General features: G+C 35.7%; 1 protein-coding gene across 2 annotated transcripts in view; it reads left to right on the top strand.

Annotated features, from left to right (window-relative positions):
• Window positions 1–16040, top strand: part of ATP11C (ATPase phospholipid transporting 11C) — a 167438-nt gene that overhangs the window by 102532 nt on the left and 48866 nt on the right. For both annotated transcript variants that reach the window (XM_023521807.1, XM_023521808.1), the window contains 9 exons: window positions 1777–1905; window positions 3566–3669; window positions 5758–5808; window positions 6857–6921; window positions 7241–7322; window positions 8306–8456; window positions 9104–9301; window positions 13837–13998; window positions 14649–14800. In XM_023521807.1, the coding sequence (XP_023377575.1) occupies window positions 1777–1905; window positions 3566–3669; window positions 5758–5808; window positions 6857–6921; window positions 7241–7322; window positions 8306–8456; window positions 9104–9301; window positions 13837–13998; window positions 14649–14800 (1094 nt within the window). The remainder of the gene's footprint in view (window positions 1–1776; window positions 1906–3565; window positions 3670–5757; window positions 5809–6856; window positions 6922–7240; window positions 7323–8305; window positions 8457–9103; window positions 9302–13836; window positions 13999–14648; window positions 14801–16040) is intronic.

Below are 16040 nucleotides of genomic sequence, written 5' to 3'. Positions count from 1 at the left end.
AGAGAGTCTAAATTGTCATGTTAGCCCCTACCAAGCCTTTTAGAGTTGGTTAAAAATCTAGTTGTTTTCTTCTTATGCACATTTATGATACCATCTCTTCCTCTTGTGCTTTGCCAATTGTGAAACACTTGTCTCTCCTCAGAGGGACTTTTCAACCGTTGAAATTCAGTTAACTTGTTTGCCTTGCAACCTCACCTTTCTGATGAACTAAAAAAGTTATGATTTTATTGATTTTCTGGCTTTTTAAATATTTACATTGAGGGATAGTACTGCTGTCTTGTGGCTTTTAACTTGCTAAATGGAAACAAAACTCTAGAGTTGATTCTCTTAACTAGACCATGTTATTCCCTTTCTTTAAAAGTCCTTTTCCAGTTCTCCCTTGCTGAACTTCAGGGTGAGGCCTAAACCCCTAAGCCTGGCCTGCCAGGACCTTTGGAATCTGGCCCATGTCCATCTCACCAGCCTCAACTTGCACTCCAGTTGCAGGGACATACTATTTACAAATTAGTTCAATTATTGATTCTGTTCTTGGCTACTGATGAAGATTGGCAAAGATAATAAAGTTATTCTCAAATAGATCTTAAAATCCTCATCTTTGTCTGCCAAATTGTGAAACAAATAGAAAGAAGGCAGGTGTCTTATTTATTAGTTCAGCATTTTACAACCAGTGTGTCTAGGTTGGTGTGCCAGATATGGACTGTCTCCAAAAGTGGATGGTTTTCTGAAACCAGCAGCCTCTTCCTTTTATCTGACGGTGCCATGAAAAAGTGTTTTCCATATGTGCCATGGTGCGAAAAATGTCGAAAAGTAATGGAATAGCTGATTTCTTACATCTTTCAAAAAAAAAAGTTGAGAGTAAAGTAGTTGCGGAGTATTAGTAATGATTATAATTAACACCTATCAAATGGTGACTGTATGCCAGGGCTTTGCTAAACACTACCTCTGTCCTCTTTTCATGCTCAAACCAATTCTGTGAGGTAGTTGAAATCATCTAAGACATTTACCCAAAATCTCATAATTAAATGAAAGAGCTGGAATATAAAGTCAGGTTAAAAAGTCCTACCTTCTAACCATTATGACTTATTCCCTACATTATTAAACTGTCTGTGATAGAAATAGTTCATTATTTCTCATGTTTTTTCTCTACTTGAGCTTGGATTACTTGCTCATTGGAAATTGTTTCTCATTGCTATATTAATTGACTCTTCAGATAGCAGATGAATTGTTGGAAAATGGCCTATTTTGAATTTTTTTCAAATGTTGTGTGAATAACAGGTGGCTCTAACTGAGGTTTTATGAGCATTGAAGAAGGACTTGACACCCAACAATAATAGCTGTTATCACACTGAAGGCAAAGGATATTAAAATATGTGAGAGATGGAGTAGGAGTGTTGGTGCTGTGTTCATGAAGTGCTAAAATTGAGACATGTAGATTTTCTTGATTCGTTCATGAAGTGATAATGATCATTATTCTATCAGATATCAATGCCAGAAGCATCAGAGAGCAGACAGGTCCCTGAGTGCTGAAATCATTGATTAGAGATTAAAGTTCAACACTAAGGTAATCTGAAAGCATCATAAAGCCTCGTGACCTCAAAGAGGATTCTGAATGTTGAGTAATATTCTTTCATCACCTTTCACGTGGTATAAGTTGCTGAGATACTCTCCAAAGCCCAGTGCAGGAGAGGTCTCTTACTGTTTTTACTTTAATTTGAGATATAATGAATGCTTTGTTTGGAATAAGAAAATTTATATTTATTTTTCTCTTCATACTAGGTTGGTGATATAGTAGAAGTACAGGCAGATGAAACTTTTCCCTGTGATCTTATTCTTCTCTCATCCTGCACTAGTGATGGAATCTGTTTTGTTACTACAGCCAGTCTTGATGGAGAATCCAATTGCAAGGTAATGAAGACTAAACCTTGCCTAAACATTTTGAGCTCAGGATAGTTGTTAATCATAAGATACTCCTTCTCGCTGCCCTCTAATCTTTTCTCTTATTTTTCTCATTTGTGTAAGTTTTGTATTTGAAGACAGCTTTTATATAATTGTCTTTGAACTTCTAAGCGAATTCTCAACTTTGGGGAAAAGGATGGTGTTGAGTGAGAAAAATCCATGCCCCAGCTAAAAGCCACCATATTTTTCATAGTTCTGCTTGCACTTCATATTGCATAACGCACTCAACATTTTATTTAGGCTCTTAAAAGTAAGTAATCAAAGGCTTAAACTATATAACTATAAAAATAATTTCAAGTATTCTAACCTTACAGTTTGATCTTTTTTTATTTTTAAAGGAATGAATATTTTCTTTAAAAATGTTTATTCCTGGCATATAGAAAACCTAACCTGTAGTAATTTCATTGCTTTTTAAAAAAAAACTCCTTAGGGTGTAGTTTGGCAAATGTTTACTTTTTTGCAACTAGGAAGAATTATAAATGTGTAAAGTAAATTTGCTCAAACTGGGGGATGACTTATTTCCCTGGTACTTTCTGACACAGTCAGTTCTTAGCTATCATTCAGAGCTCCACATGACATGAAGATGTACTCTCTCTATCCTGCCTTTAAGGAAGGATACTAAGGTACTCACCTCTGCATCCTTGAAGGCTTTCCTCTGCTTATTTATTTCATCTGAATAGTTGAGGACAAGGACTCAGTATGTGAAAAAGAAACTTAAATGCATTGGATGACTATATTCTGTACTTTAAGGGCATGGTAATGAATCTAGTCCCATTTAAACTGTTCAAAAACAGAGTTATATTTGAGGGAATGTCAAGATAAAAATCAAGAAATCTACCTAAAGATTCCTTAGTAGGGGAAAAAGTTAAGTTGATCAAATCAGCTAAAGGTATATAAGTTTTCAAAGTCAGGAGGTAGTTTTAAATATAGCTCAGTCAATTCCATAATATTCTCCAAAGACTACACAACAGCTTTTCCTGCTGTGTGAATGGTGCAGTCTTTGAGTCTGCGTCAGCCTTTCTTTGATGATTTATAAATCGGTTTACTGGAGTTCTGCCTTGACTTCTGAGTTAATCAAGTGTGTGATATACACTAGTAGAATATTCTGTCAGACTGAAGCAAGACACATCATCTCTCTGCTCCTCATATGAAATGTAGCCACTTTGAGCAGTTTCAAGATCATCAATTATGCTATTTGTGTAATGGAACTATTAATGATTTTTTTTCTGTTGACTAGGTGTTAGCATTCTTATGACCCAAAATGATATGTGTATATTTACATCACCATACACTATGATGAGCAAAATAATGGGTCTCAGTAAAAATAAATGCATTAATTTTATAGGGTTTTCAGTTAATTATATGCATGCTGCAAATGGAATTCTCTACTGTCAGTATCGAGAAAAATCTTAGTTTTTTTTTTTTCATTATCTTTGGAATTCCCTTGCAGCAGAGTTATCTTTTTAATTATTTGTAATATATTTTAAGAATTTTATTTAGTTTGCATCAGTATTTGTATTCTGCCAAAGCCATACTGTGTTCCTGGAATCAGATGGGTGTATGATTATGACAAGAATTACTTTTTGTTTTATCTTCTGCTTTTATCTAGACACATTATGCAGTACGTGAAACCATTGCACTGTGTACAGCCGAATCCATTGATACCCTCCGAGCAGCAATTGAATGTGAACAGCCTCAACCTGACCTCTACAAGTATCATCTAGTTTCATTTTACTGTTGTTTGTTAGTTCTGCCTATCTTTGCCACCAGTATTGCAAAGAAACACCCACCACTTACCAGCCTCTTTTCGTTTGTTTTTATGAGCTGTTCCTTCCTTCTGGCAGGGAAATGAATCAAATCAGTTTTGTTCACTACAAGCCCAAGATAAATCATTGTGGGCCCAGGCATCTTACTTGTGATTTTTTTTTTATTTTTGTTATTTGTAAACATAGGCACTCATCAAATATTAAGATGACGATAACTCATAAAGCTTGCATTAACCAGAGCTAATTAAAATAAAAATAGACCATTTTGTGTGTCATCTAACATCCAAGAGAGAAGAGGATATGGGACCATGCAATTAATAGGCACTCTATTCTTTTTTTTTTTTTTTTTTTTTTGATGATCATGATGAACTGAGTATTATGAATAGGCTGTTTTTTGTCCAAGGTAAACAGTTGAGGGAGCAGTGAAATGGTGTAATGTCCTCTATTTTACTATACTTAAGCTTTCTATTGTAGATTCACTGATTAGCAGTCATTGTGGGTTGCCATCAATTTGGCATTTGATTTTTAAGACTGGTCAGTTTTGTTGATTAGAGCATGGTATTAATGAGGGTAGAAACAGTTTTTATCCCCAAGCGGGCTAATCAGTTATGTTATTTTCCACCGTTACAGATGGCATCTATTACTCCATTACCTATTCCAACCATCTTGTTAATGAATGCTGTTGGTCTTAATGGGTCAGATGTTTGGTTGTGGCTTACACCAATGCACAGCATAGGAAAATCAAAATATTCGTCCTATTATAAGAACAGTGTCCTCCCTCCTTCCCACCATTCCTTCTTTCCTCTTTCCCTTTTTATATCTACCTTGATTGATAATAGGAACTAGGACCACAAAGCAAAACAGCTGTTTTCTGTCTTCAAGGAGCTCACAGTTTGCAAAGCTCGGCTTAAAGTACAGTGAGATAATAGAGATGAAAAAAAGGCCCATGGAATCACAGAAAACGGAGTGACTGATTCTGCTTGAGTTAGAGAATAATACATATATTTGCATATTTATAGAGCAACTTCTAAATTTTTCAGTTACCTTAAGTGTAAAGGAGAATTTTAGGGCAGGGAAGGTTATTCCTAATTTCTCTAGATTAGATTGAGTGCCCTTGCTATGTGATTTCAGAATACCTAATATTTCTACCACACTAATGGTAATCAACATTGTAATTGTCTGTTTACTTGTCTGTTTTAAGGCAAGGAACGTGTCTTACTTATTAGTGTTATCTCCAGCATCTAGCATACTACTTGCACAATTAATATATGATGAATGAATTAGCAGACCTTCATATTTTGGTATATAGTAACAATAAGTTCCATTTTCTAAAAAAAATTATAGTGCAAATTATAAAATACTCATAACACTCTTGTTAAGGAGGGATTAGGCCTTTTTACCCCATTTTTCAGAAATGCAGATTACCATGTGCCTAGCCATATTAAGTGATTAGATCAAGCCCAGTAATGAGATCAGCTGCAAGACAGTTTAGAAATTTCTAAGATAGTAATCAAGTGTTCATTGTTCAATGTCATGGTTCTCAAAGGGTTATCTGGGCCAGCAGCAGCAGCAGCAGCATCTAACTAGTTGGAAATGCATATTCTCACCTAAATCATAAGCTTGGGGACGGGGCCCAGAAATCTGTAGTTTTATAAATCTTCCAGCGATTCTGATGCTCAAGTGAAAGAACTACTGAACTAATAGTTTTGAAAGTTGTGTTAGCACCAGGAACCGTTCTTCAAATGAATCTAAAATAGAAGACTATTGTTTATAGAAAGTATAAATGAGAGGAGTGTTATGTGCATGCCCAATGCCAAGTAGATCTTGAAAATCAATTTAGAATATTAAGACTTAGAGGAAAATGTTACACACCTTAACCATTTTTTCATAAGTTTGTTCAGAAATATAATAGACATTCGTAGTTCAGAGTCTTATCTTTTTTGCATTATTTGTATTTTGATTCATTCTCATACTTGTGGTATGTAGATTTTACCTGGATATAGAACACTCATTTGTTATAATGTTCTTTTTGCAGGTTTGTTGGACGAATCAATATCTATAGTAATAATCTTGAGGCTGTTGCCAGGTTAGTTTGTTACTCATTTAATCTGTCCTTTGTGGGGTATATTTCTCTTTTAAGCCCATTGAAATAGCCAATTTTTTTTTATTGAAAGAGATGCGAAGGTGAATAAATCTGGAGTAACCACCCAGTATCCCACGTATGGGTCTTAAGTAACCAATCTTGTAATTGGTAGGATTGTGGTGTAGGGGCTCTAAGTATGTGTTTCCTGGGAGGGAGCTGGTGTTGGAAGTGATGCTCAGGGTTTCCAATATTGTAGAACTCCAGATACTTTGACTGATATTCCCGAATCTGTTCTAGGCACTATATTTATTGTCCTTGTTGGTGCAGTGGCTGACAGTATCGTTCTAGGCACTATATTTATTGTCCTTGTTTGTGCAGTGGCTGACAATATCGTATACTTGGAGAACAGTAGTTTAAGGGAGAGTCATTGAGGGTGTAGGCAGTGGATAAAATGCTGAGAGAATTACCTGGACTTAAGTAGAATGAAAGGCTAATCATTTATAATGAAGCAGTTTATATAAAGGGATGTTTTCTTCCCTTTTCTATTATCCAGTTAATTACCTCAACTTTTCCACTTGGCCTTTATACCATACTCAAAAGGAAGTAAAAGAAATGCCCAGTTGCCCAATGACCCCCCAAAAGGAAGGTTTACTCTCCTTTCTATAAATAGGTCAATGTGTCTTTCTCACCTTGACATTTGCTTTCCCAGTCTTTTATCTGCCACCTTCTCTTTCTGTGTCTTGCTGTCTGCTGCTTTATCCTGTTCTTGTCTTGCTGTCTGTGGCTCATAATCCTTTTATCTCTCTGTGCATCTCTCTACCTCTGTGTGCTGCTAGCTACTTCTGTACTGTGCCTTCATCTGTGCTGTACCCTCAAGTAACTTCAGAAGGAAGGATATTTCAATTCATCCTGGGGAGTAAGCATGTGATATAAGTAGACGGATATTTTCTGAACCCTGGAGATAGATGTGTTTTAGGGCAAAATATGTCCCCAAAGTTGATGGTGTTATTTATTGGGCTGTTTGGATCAGCTGTGTTCATTTTTCATTTAGGTCTTTGGGACCTGAAAATCTCTTGTTGAAAGGAGCTACACTAAAAAATACCAAGAAGATATATGGTGAACAATTTTTAAGATATACTTATCAGAAATATGCTTTATAAAACCTGTGCATAAGTAGTGCATGTTAAAAATTGAACATGGCAGACAATTGCCATTTAATCTAAGCCTATTTTTAGGTATTGGGAATTTATAAGATGGTAAACTACCTTGAAATATGACAAATTATGTAGAATTAAAATTATACTACAAATATGTAAACTGGTGAATAGAAGAGGGTATAAAATTCCTACTTTTATAGACTGAAAAAAATTGATAAATCCAACTGAGTGGGGAGTTGGTTGTAACCCAGTTTTCATTTTATTCTGTTATTCCTTAGGAGTTGCTGTTTACACTGGAATGGAAACCAAAATGGCTTTGAACTACCAAGGGAAATCTCAGAAACGTTCTGCTGTTGAAAAGTTAGTGTGCACCACAATTTTTTTAGTTGTTTTTGAACCGAAGTAGTTATTTCTCAGCAATTCTGAATAACAATCGTAATAAAAAAAAAAATCAATTATAACAGCAGCTACCGTTTTGAGTCCTTTTTGTGTTACAGAAATTGCACTCAGTGATTTATATTTCTGATTTGATTTAATCCTCTGAGCAGCTCTATGGAGTAATTCCTGTTAGCCTATCCACTTTACAGATGAAGAAATGGTCTCAGGGATAAGTGACCTAAGCTCACATAGCTATTCAAGGGCAGAGTTTAATTGAAATATAAATTTATTCCCTTTTGCTTCTGGATAATGGTTTGGCGTCCTATAGTTGCTTTATATGTAAAGGGTGTCTATAACACAGATAATAGTCTCCAGGCAAATGTTGCACTGGTACCTGGTAGACCTTCAAGCTAGTTGCCACTGGCATGGACCTCTGTATCATTGACATGGATATCCATTACATCCATGACAGACACCCTTTCCATAGCTCTACTTTCAGATTAAAGGAATCTGTACTAAGCTTAAGGATTTCATATATTCGCTTCCCCACCCTCTACTCCCAATCTTTAGGAATTAGGGAAATGGAAACAACCTACTCCTTCTATAGGGGTCAAATCTGTGTTGGTGCATGCATGTATTAGCGTGTGTGTGTGTGTGTGTGTGTGTGTGTGTGTGTGTGTGTGTGTGTGTGTGTGTCCTGTTACTTTATAGGATCCTTACTAAAGTTATGTTAAGCTAGTCAGCCATTGCACTTTAGAGAGCATTGGTGACCAGCAGGTCAGTACTGGCTTCTCCATTTTACCACTTGAGAGTAATGCTTCAGCAGTGATTCATACATGCAGGCTTGTGCTGTGATTACACATCATACACAGGAGAAGCTTTAGAAAACTGAACAGTTTTAATTATACCTGGTTGATATCTTAAGTAATTAGATGGTTTTCAATCCATAACATCTTATTTTTCAGATCCATTAATGCCTTCTTGGTTGTGTATTTATTTATCTTGCTGACCAAAGCTGTAGTATGCACTACTCTAAAGTATGTTTGGCAAAGTACCCCATATAACGATGAACCTTGGTATAACCAAAAGACCCAGAAAGAGCGGGATACTTTGAAGGTAATATGTTTTATGCTGAAAATTTTCACTCTAGCACTTTGTGACCACACCACCCTTTATTGAAATGCTGCTCAGGTAATGATACCTATTGTTAGTTTCTGGGTATTCCCTTGGTTGTATGGTAGCCCTAAGCCATTAATAGTTAAGTTTTAGAGGTTTATTTGTTTATTTTGGTGGTTTTTGTTTTTGTTTTTTTTTACTTTAGGCTTCTTATGCTTGTTTTGAACTCTTTAGATAAGGGTTTTAAGTAATTGGGGAAAGAAGCTGGCATGTTAATATATGAGCTTGTGATATAGCATGCTAGGAGCATAATGAGTGCCTACGTATAAACTTTGCTACTACATTTCTGTCTCAGGGTGGGAGGAACAAGAACTTAAGGAAGTGTAAAAGTATTGAGTCAAAAGGTACACTGAAGAATAATGACACAATTGAGGGTGTTCTCACATACTGTGATAATAATTTTGACCATTGGTTGATAAAGTGTCTTTGAGAAGTTTTTTTTGGTTTTGTTTGTTTGTTTGTTTATTTATAGTAAGAGCAGTGCTATCAGCATTGAAATAAAGATAGAAAGTTAACTAGTTCATTATACTGCATTTATTGGATGGAACTATGCATCTAATTAGCGTGAACTATTTCTTTTGTTTTAGGTTTTGAAAATGTTCACCGACTTCCTATCATTTATGGTTTTATTCAACTTTATCATTCCTGTCTCCATGTATGTCACAGTAGAAATGCAGAAATTCTTGGGCTCCTTTTTCATTTCATGGGATAAGGACTTTTATGATGAAGAAATTAATGAAGGAGCCCTGGTTAACACATCAGACCTTAATGAAGAACTTGGTCAGGTTAGAACATATTTTTATTTAACATAAGTTAACATACTTAAAATATCTTTTCTTGCAGTCTGAATTACCAATGTATGTGACTGTTTTACATTTAGAAATGTGATTCAAAGAAAATCCCTTTATACAGACATGTAATAAAGGCAAACAATGTTTTCATACCTATAGCATCAATTATTTTGCTTGCATTTTTTAGAAAGATCCCCATTTATGTATTAAATTTGAATGTTATAGATATCTTCTTTAAAACTTACCTGGTGATGTTGTTAGATTATGGGTTATTGCTTTGGAACAGGAAACATGTAGTCTTCATCAACAGCTGTAGCCCTTTGGGGATAGAATACAGGGTAGTAAATAAAGCTCATTTATAAGTATATTTTGTTCCATCAACTAGATTGTCCAGAGTTGTCCTATTGACATTTTCTTAGTACATTTCTGATCAGATGGAACATAGACCTAGAAAGCAGTTGTTTATTCCAGTTCAGAAATTTAAATGAAAGGAAAATGTGAGGTCCTGCACTCCTCAAAATGTTTTTTGCTTCATATACCAATGTAGTCCAGGCGGTAACCTCGTTTCTAACCCAGGTGCATTTGTTTTCCAGTACAATGCAGTCTAGCTCTAATTCTTCAAGTGATGACTTTTTAGGTGCTTTTAAAAAACAGTATTGAGAAAGTTTTTCCCTTTGTCTGAATTTACCGTGTCATGTAATGATCTTCATATGTTGAGGGAATTTTTTGGCTTGCATCTAATTATGATATTTAGAATGTCAGGAATGTGGAAATGTCATTTCTGTGACTGGAAGATACAAACTCAATTAATGGAACTGTGTGGCTGGAATAGGGCCTCACACTTGTTTTAAATGGTGCCATTTTGCATCTATACCTCAAAACTCTCTTCCTAAATTTAGTCTCCCTCTGCCCCCACTCTCTATTTCTGTTCTTTACATGGTATTTACCTAAATCAACATACTCTCTTGACAACTACACTCAAGGATGAAAGGACTCTCCAGATATCATTTTGTTGAAAACTGACTTCAGGACTCCAGGATCCCAGAGCATGGAATTTGTAGGCCACAGTGCTACTGAACTGAGTCACTAAAGATTCAACAAGAAATGCATGAATAAATGCTTTCTTCTTAGATATTCTTTTGTAGGTGACTTCAGCTGTAGCAGCTGACCTTAGCTTTCTTAAACCAGAAGTTTAAAAAATTCATATAGCTCCAGGGACAGAGCTAAATGAGTAGGACTACTCTAGTCCCATTAAGAGGCATCAATTAGTAGCATTTTTTCTTGAAAAACAAAAATTAAGTTACAAGCCACCTCTGGTGAACTTTTCTCTGATCAAAGATTTAGTTGACTAATATGCCCATTTTCGATCCAGTGCCTGGCTATGTGAATTAACTTAACCAAGGATGAACATGGCCAGCTCCAGGCTACTGTACGCATGCACGCACGCACGCACGCACGCACGCACCCCGCCAGGCCACATTCCACTAGATGAGACCCTTATCTCTTTCTTCCAGATCTCTACCTCAGCAGATTCCATGTTACCTATGGGAATGCAGCCTGTTCCTATCATTTAGACTGTATTCACACTGCAGAAAGTAGAGTGGAGCTTTGGGTAATGATCTGGTAAAATTGATCAGTGAAAAAAAACTACAGTTTTCATTTTATCCACTACTTCTTTCTCCAGTCAAAACCTGCTTTTCTGGGTTCAATTGTCATTTAGTCAAATCACTAAGTTTAATAGTCTGATCACCTCAATGTACACAGTGAAAAAACAACACTGTCATTATCAGCCTACATGTATAGAAACTACCTGAATGAAAATGCAAAGAAATTTTGAAATAGTTTCTTAGGTCATTTAGCTTTCAATGGAATGGTACATAAAAAATGAAGCATAACCAATTTCCTCCTTGATGAGATATAGGGCTTTTTATGTTACTAAATGCAGTGTCGATTAGTTCTCATCAACATCATTGCAAACACTTGCTTAATCTCTTGAAGAATGACCTACATTGATATTTTTTAAAATAGAAAGATAAATTTAGGATAGTGTTTGACCAGAGAAACAAAAAGAGGTAGACTGCTCACTCAGTTCAGTTGGAAAAGAAGAAAAGAATAGGGTATTTTACGATCAGACATCAGTCCTTCAGACAACCAAATGGTTTCAACCTGTCCTGAAAAAAATTGTGGAGGTAGCCTCCTTTATATCCCCTCCCAGTCTTGCAGCTACGCATACTGGCATGTTTGAGTATGTACTCTGATTCTAACATTTCAATTCAGTGGTTACGTATTGAACGTCTACTGTGTATGTAGAAGATGTTCTTGGTATTGAGGTTACTATTACAAACAAACCCCAAAGTTGTTCACCATTTAGTTGGGGAAACACATATTATACCTAACTGATAGCAATGTGATCATAATCAGAAAAAATAGGAAATGTGGGATGATAGAAGGAGTCCAGTACTGTGTAATTTTGCTTAAATCAATAGCAATGACAATCAACATGTATATAATACCTAATAGTTTAAAAACATATTGATGAGCTTTATTTGGTATTCTTTACAGCTTTGTGTGACAGGTTTGGTTCTTTAAGTTTAATATGTAAAGTTCAGAAAGATGAAGAGATTTCTCTAAGATCACAAAGTTAGTAGATGCTGGAGCCAAGACTCCATTCCAGGTGTTCTATTAGGTTGAATGATGTGAACATTTTTGACTGATTTCGACCTATGAAATAGGCAGTTCCATGTGTTCAACCTTTAATTCAGAGTTCTTTCTACCTTAGAACATCTGTTTCACTTTAGGTAAAGTGATGGGTTTAAACTTGTTGATAGAGAGGGGCCTTTTTACCTGGTTCAAACTCACCATTAGAGAAGAAGAGGCTGTTTAGAGAGGCAAGCAGCATCCTGTCACTCTTTAGCCCTCTGTCTCACTTAAATATGAAAATACATACTTTTTAATAACAGCCAATCCTCTCCTCCCCTTTCCTGAGTATAGAGCATATATTAGAGTAGTGGTTCTCAAAGTGTGATCCTAGGACCAGCAGTACCAATATCACCTGATAAATTACCAGAAATTCATATTAACTGGCCCGGCCCCAGAGCTACTGAATTAGAAACTCTGGGGATAGAGCCCATCGATCTGAGTTTCAGCAAGCCCTTGAAGTGAGTGTGATGCATGCTACAGTTTGATAATTACTGTGTTAGGGTATGGTTTATTGACCTATACCTGAGAGATTAATTGTATGTAGATCCATACTGCACAGCCTGTTAGATATAGGCAAACGATTGTACTTTATATTTTTGAAACTACTACCTTTGACACTCATAAAAGATTTCTGAATGGGTTGATTAATGCTCACCCAAGTACAAGAGGTGCAGCAATCCAGGACAACCTTCAAGGAAAAATAAAGGTTAATAATTTTGATCAGAAAAGCCCCAAAGACTTTCATTTTAACTGGAAAAAATCTAACAACACAGCAATAATACCACTTGGATTAATTTAAAGAGAAAATTCAAACTTGGCTGGCTAAGAGAGGAAAAAATGAAGATTGGAATGCTATATTTGTACCAGTGCTGCTACCGTGAAAAGCTTTGAAAAATAATTAGAAAGCAACTACTGCTGGAGTTCATCTCTTTCTTCCTTACATAATAAAACCTTAATGGTGTGCTTATGCTTGTTCCTGTCAGCCCATAATTTTAACTATTTAAGCGTAAATTGCCAAAAAGGAGGATAAAATTGTGGGTTTCCAAAAGCCAGATGTTATAAATAGAAGAGATAAAAACAGATAAAATGGAAATGCTCAAAATGGCTTATTTTTCATGGAAAAATTACTTATTTTTTTCCATTATTTATGAAAGTACTCATATTTTAATCTATCAATGCTTTTTTTTTAATTTGAAAACTTTTTTGAGGAGTATCTGGATATATACATAGTACGTGGAAAGAAATTTCAATTATGTTTTTATCATTATTGACTTACTGTGTCTCCTGATTAACTGCTAATATTATTATTTCCCCTGTCTCATTTATATTCTGTAATTCTTATGCACATTATGTGACACTGCATTTTACTTCAGTACATTTACAGAAAATTTTACTTTTCAAGGAAAAGTTTTATTATATCCCAGTTAAGTTCCTGTCAAATATTGTGTGTGTGCGCATGTGTGTGTATAATAAGTAGTCAATATATTCTTGTTTCCTGCTTGCAAAATTGATTTTTCTTATGTAACTTCTTTACATCAAAACAGGTATTAAATTAGTTTGATAAAATAGCCATACTTTTCCTTCCTGTTAATCTTATATATTTGAGTAGGTCTACCTTAGACATGTGATACTGTTTCAGTGTCTAAAAACACTAGTTCATTTCTCTAGTTCTTTTAATAATATTGCTTCTGTAATTGCCAAATATTTGACAGGATGTCTTAGAAAAGGTGATTTTCTATGGATATGGGCATTGCTCTGTCTTACACCCAACTAAAAATTAATCACTCGGAACAAAGTTAAAACACATATGTTTGTGTCCTTGTTTTTAGGTGGATTATGTATTTACAGATAAAACCGGAACACTCACTGAAAACAGCATGGAATTCATTGAATGCTGCATAGATGGGCATAAGTATAAAGGTGTAACTCAGGAGACTGATGGACTCTCTCAAACTGATGGATCCTTAACTTATTTTGACAAAGCAGATAAGGTGCTGTTTTCTGTATTACAAGTTTATGTATGCATGTGTTAACCCTGCATATTAGAAATGAATTTCGGCCTATGACATAGACTTTTGAATAGACATTTGTTTGTTCTTTCACTTCACCTTTCTTGTTTTACTAACACCTCTGGAATTTATAAGTAAAGAGAATAATAGGAAATTGCATTTCGATAAAACTTTCACTTGTCTGTGTGATCATAACTTTTTTGTGCTTTGTCTTTAAAAGTATGAGCTGCTCCAAGAATGATATCTGTTCAAATCATTGAAGTCCCAGGAGTATCTAGGCATTAAATAAACCAGAGTCTCCCTGCGCCTGAGCAATTGCCAGATTGTGAATTAGATACTGAATGAACTCTTTTAGGCTGTGAAGAAGTCACTATTGTGGTGTTAGGTGGCACTACACTAACATGAATGAGTTAACACAGCCCCTAGGGTATGTTAGCTGAGAATCAGGAATGCTATTAAGTACTAGGAGGATATGTAGCTCATTTGAGTATTAAGAATTTATGAATTTCTGCTAATTCAATTTGCTGGAGGTTATAACTTTCTCTCACATTAATATCTTTTCTGTTTGTGGACTAGTTACCAATTGATCAAAATGAAAATAAAATAGTCATTTTTCTATTACTGCTCAACAGAATCGAGAAGAGCTCTTTATGCGTGCCTTGTGTTTATGCCATACTGTACAAATTAAAACAAATGATGCTGTTGATGGAGCTACAGAATCAGCTGAATTAACCTATGTGTCCTCTTCACCAGATGAAATAGCTTTGGTGAAAGGAGCTAAAAAGTAAGCACTTATGTTATTCTGTTATTCTAGATGAATAAGTTCTAGAGATCTGTTGTACACCGTCATACCTATGTTAACAATACAGTATTTTAGCACTTCAGAATTTATTAAGAGGGTAGATCTCATGTTAAGTTTTCTTATCACGAAGAGCAACAAAAAAAGAATACAAGGAAACTGAGAGGTATTGGACATGTCTCTTACCTTGATTGTGGTGACAATATCATGAATGTTTGCATGTGTCCAAACTCATCAGATTGCACACATTAAATATGTGCAGCTCTTTGTCAGTTATACCTCAATAAAGCTGTTTTTTCCCTCTCTTTAATTCCTCCCCCCCCCACCCACATCCACCCCTGACTTATGGATGTTGCCGTTTCCCCTTAAGAACTGGATCTCTGAAGTTGGGGTGTCTCCTCCCACATGCTTGTGGCGTGCACCCGGGGCCTGGTGCACTCAGGGCCTGGCACCCTTGCCACACTCGGAGGGTGTGGCGCACCTGGGGTATGGTCTGTGGCTCCACCTGGGGTGCAAACCCAGGACCTTCTGCATGTAAAGCAGATGTGCTAACCACTACACTATGGAGCCACCCCACAATAAAGCTGTTTTTAAAACCCTGAGGTAAGTTGTAGAGAAATTAACATTTTTGAAGAGTGAAAAAACAGGTAAGCATTTCTTGTATTTGTCCTGAGAAAGTGAAATCACAGGACAGGAGTTATTTTTTTTCTCTGTTTGTTTCAGTAACCTCATCTTGTAAATATCCTTATTCTTTAATAAAAAGCCAGGCATCTTTGTCTGAAAGTTTGTGAAAAATTCCGAAACCCTAACCAATTAAGATCAAAAAGAAAAAGATCAGTGCATAGATGTAACTTGCATTACTATTTATGCTTACCAGCCAGAAGTCTGAATGTTCATGTTATATTTTACAAATTATAACAGTGGCCACTTTTTGTACAACACATGCTATTTCTGAAGTACTCCTAGCAATTTTGACATCATTTGGTAACTGACAGTCCCATTTTACCCATGAGGCCCAAGATGATTAAGAGGCTAAAAGGTTACCCAGTATGTTAGCTACAGAATTAGAATTACAAATTGACTCTTCCTTGGTTACAGTTTGTAACTGGGCATTGACTTGCACCATGTTATCTCAACCAATAAAGGGAAGTACAGTTATAGATTGAGATCGTAAGAAAAAGAAGCAATAAACAGTACAAGTAACCCCAGTGCAAGGGAAATTAAT

This window comes from Pteropus vampyrus, unplaced genomic scaffold (genome assembly GCF_000151845.1).
Source record: "Pteropus vampyrus isolate Shadow unplaced genomic scaffold, Pvam_2.0 Scaffold318, whole genome shotgun sequence".
Taxonomy (NCBI): Eukaryota; Metazoa; Chordata; class Mammalia; order Chiroptera; family Pteropodidae; genus Pteropus; species Pteropus vampyrus.
Note: the sequence above shows the minus strand (reverse complement) of the source record. Positions and strands in the feature narration are given on the sequence as shown.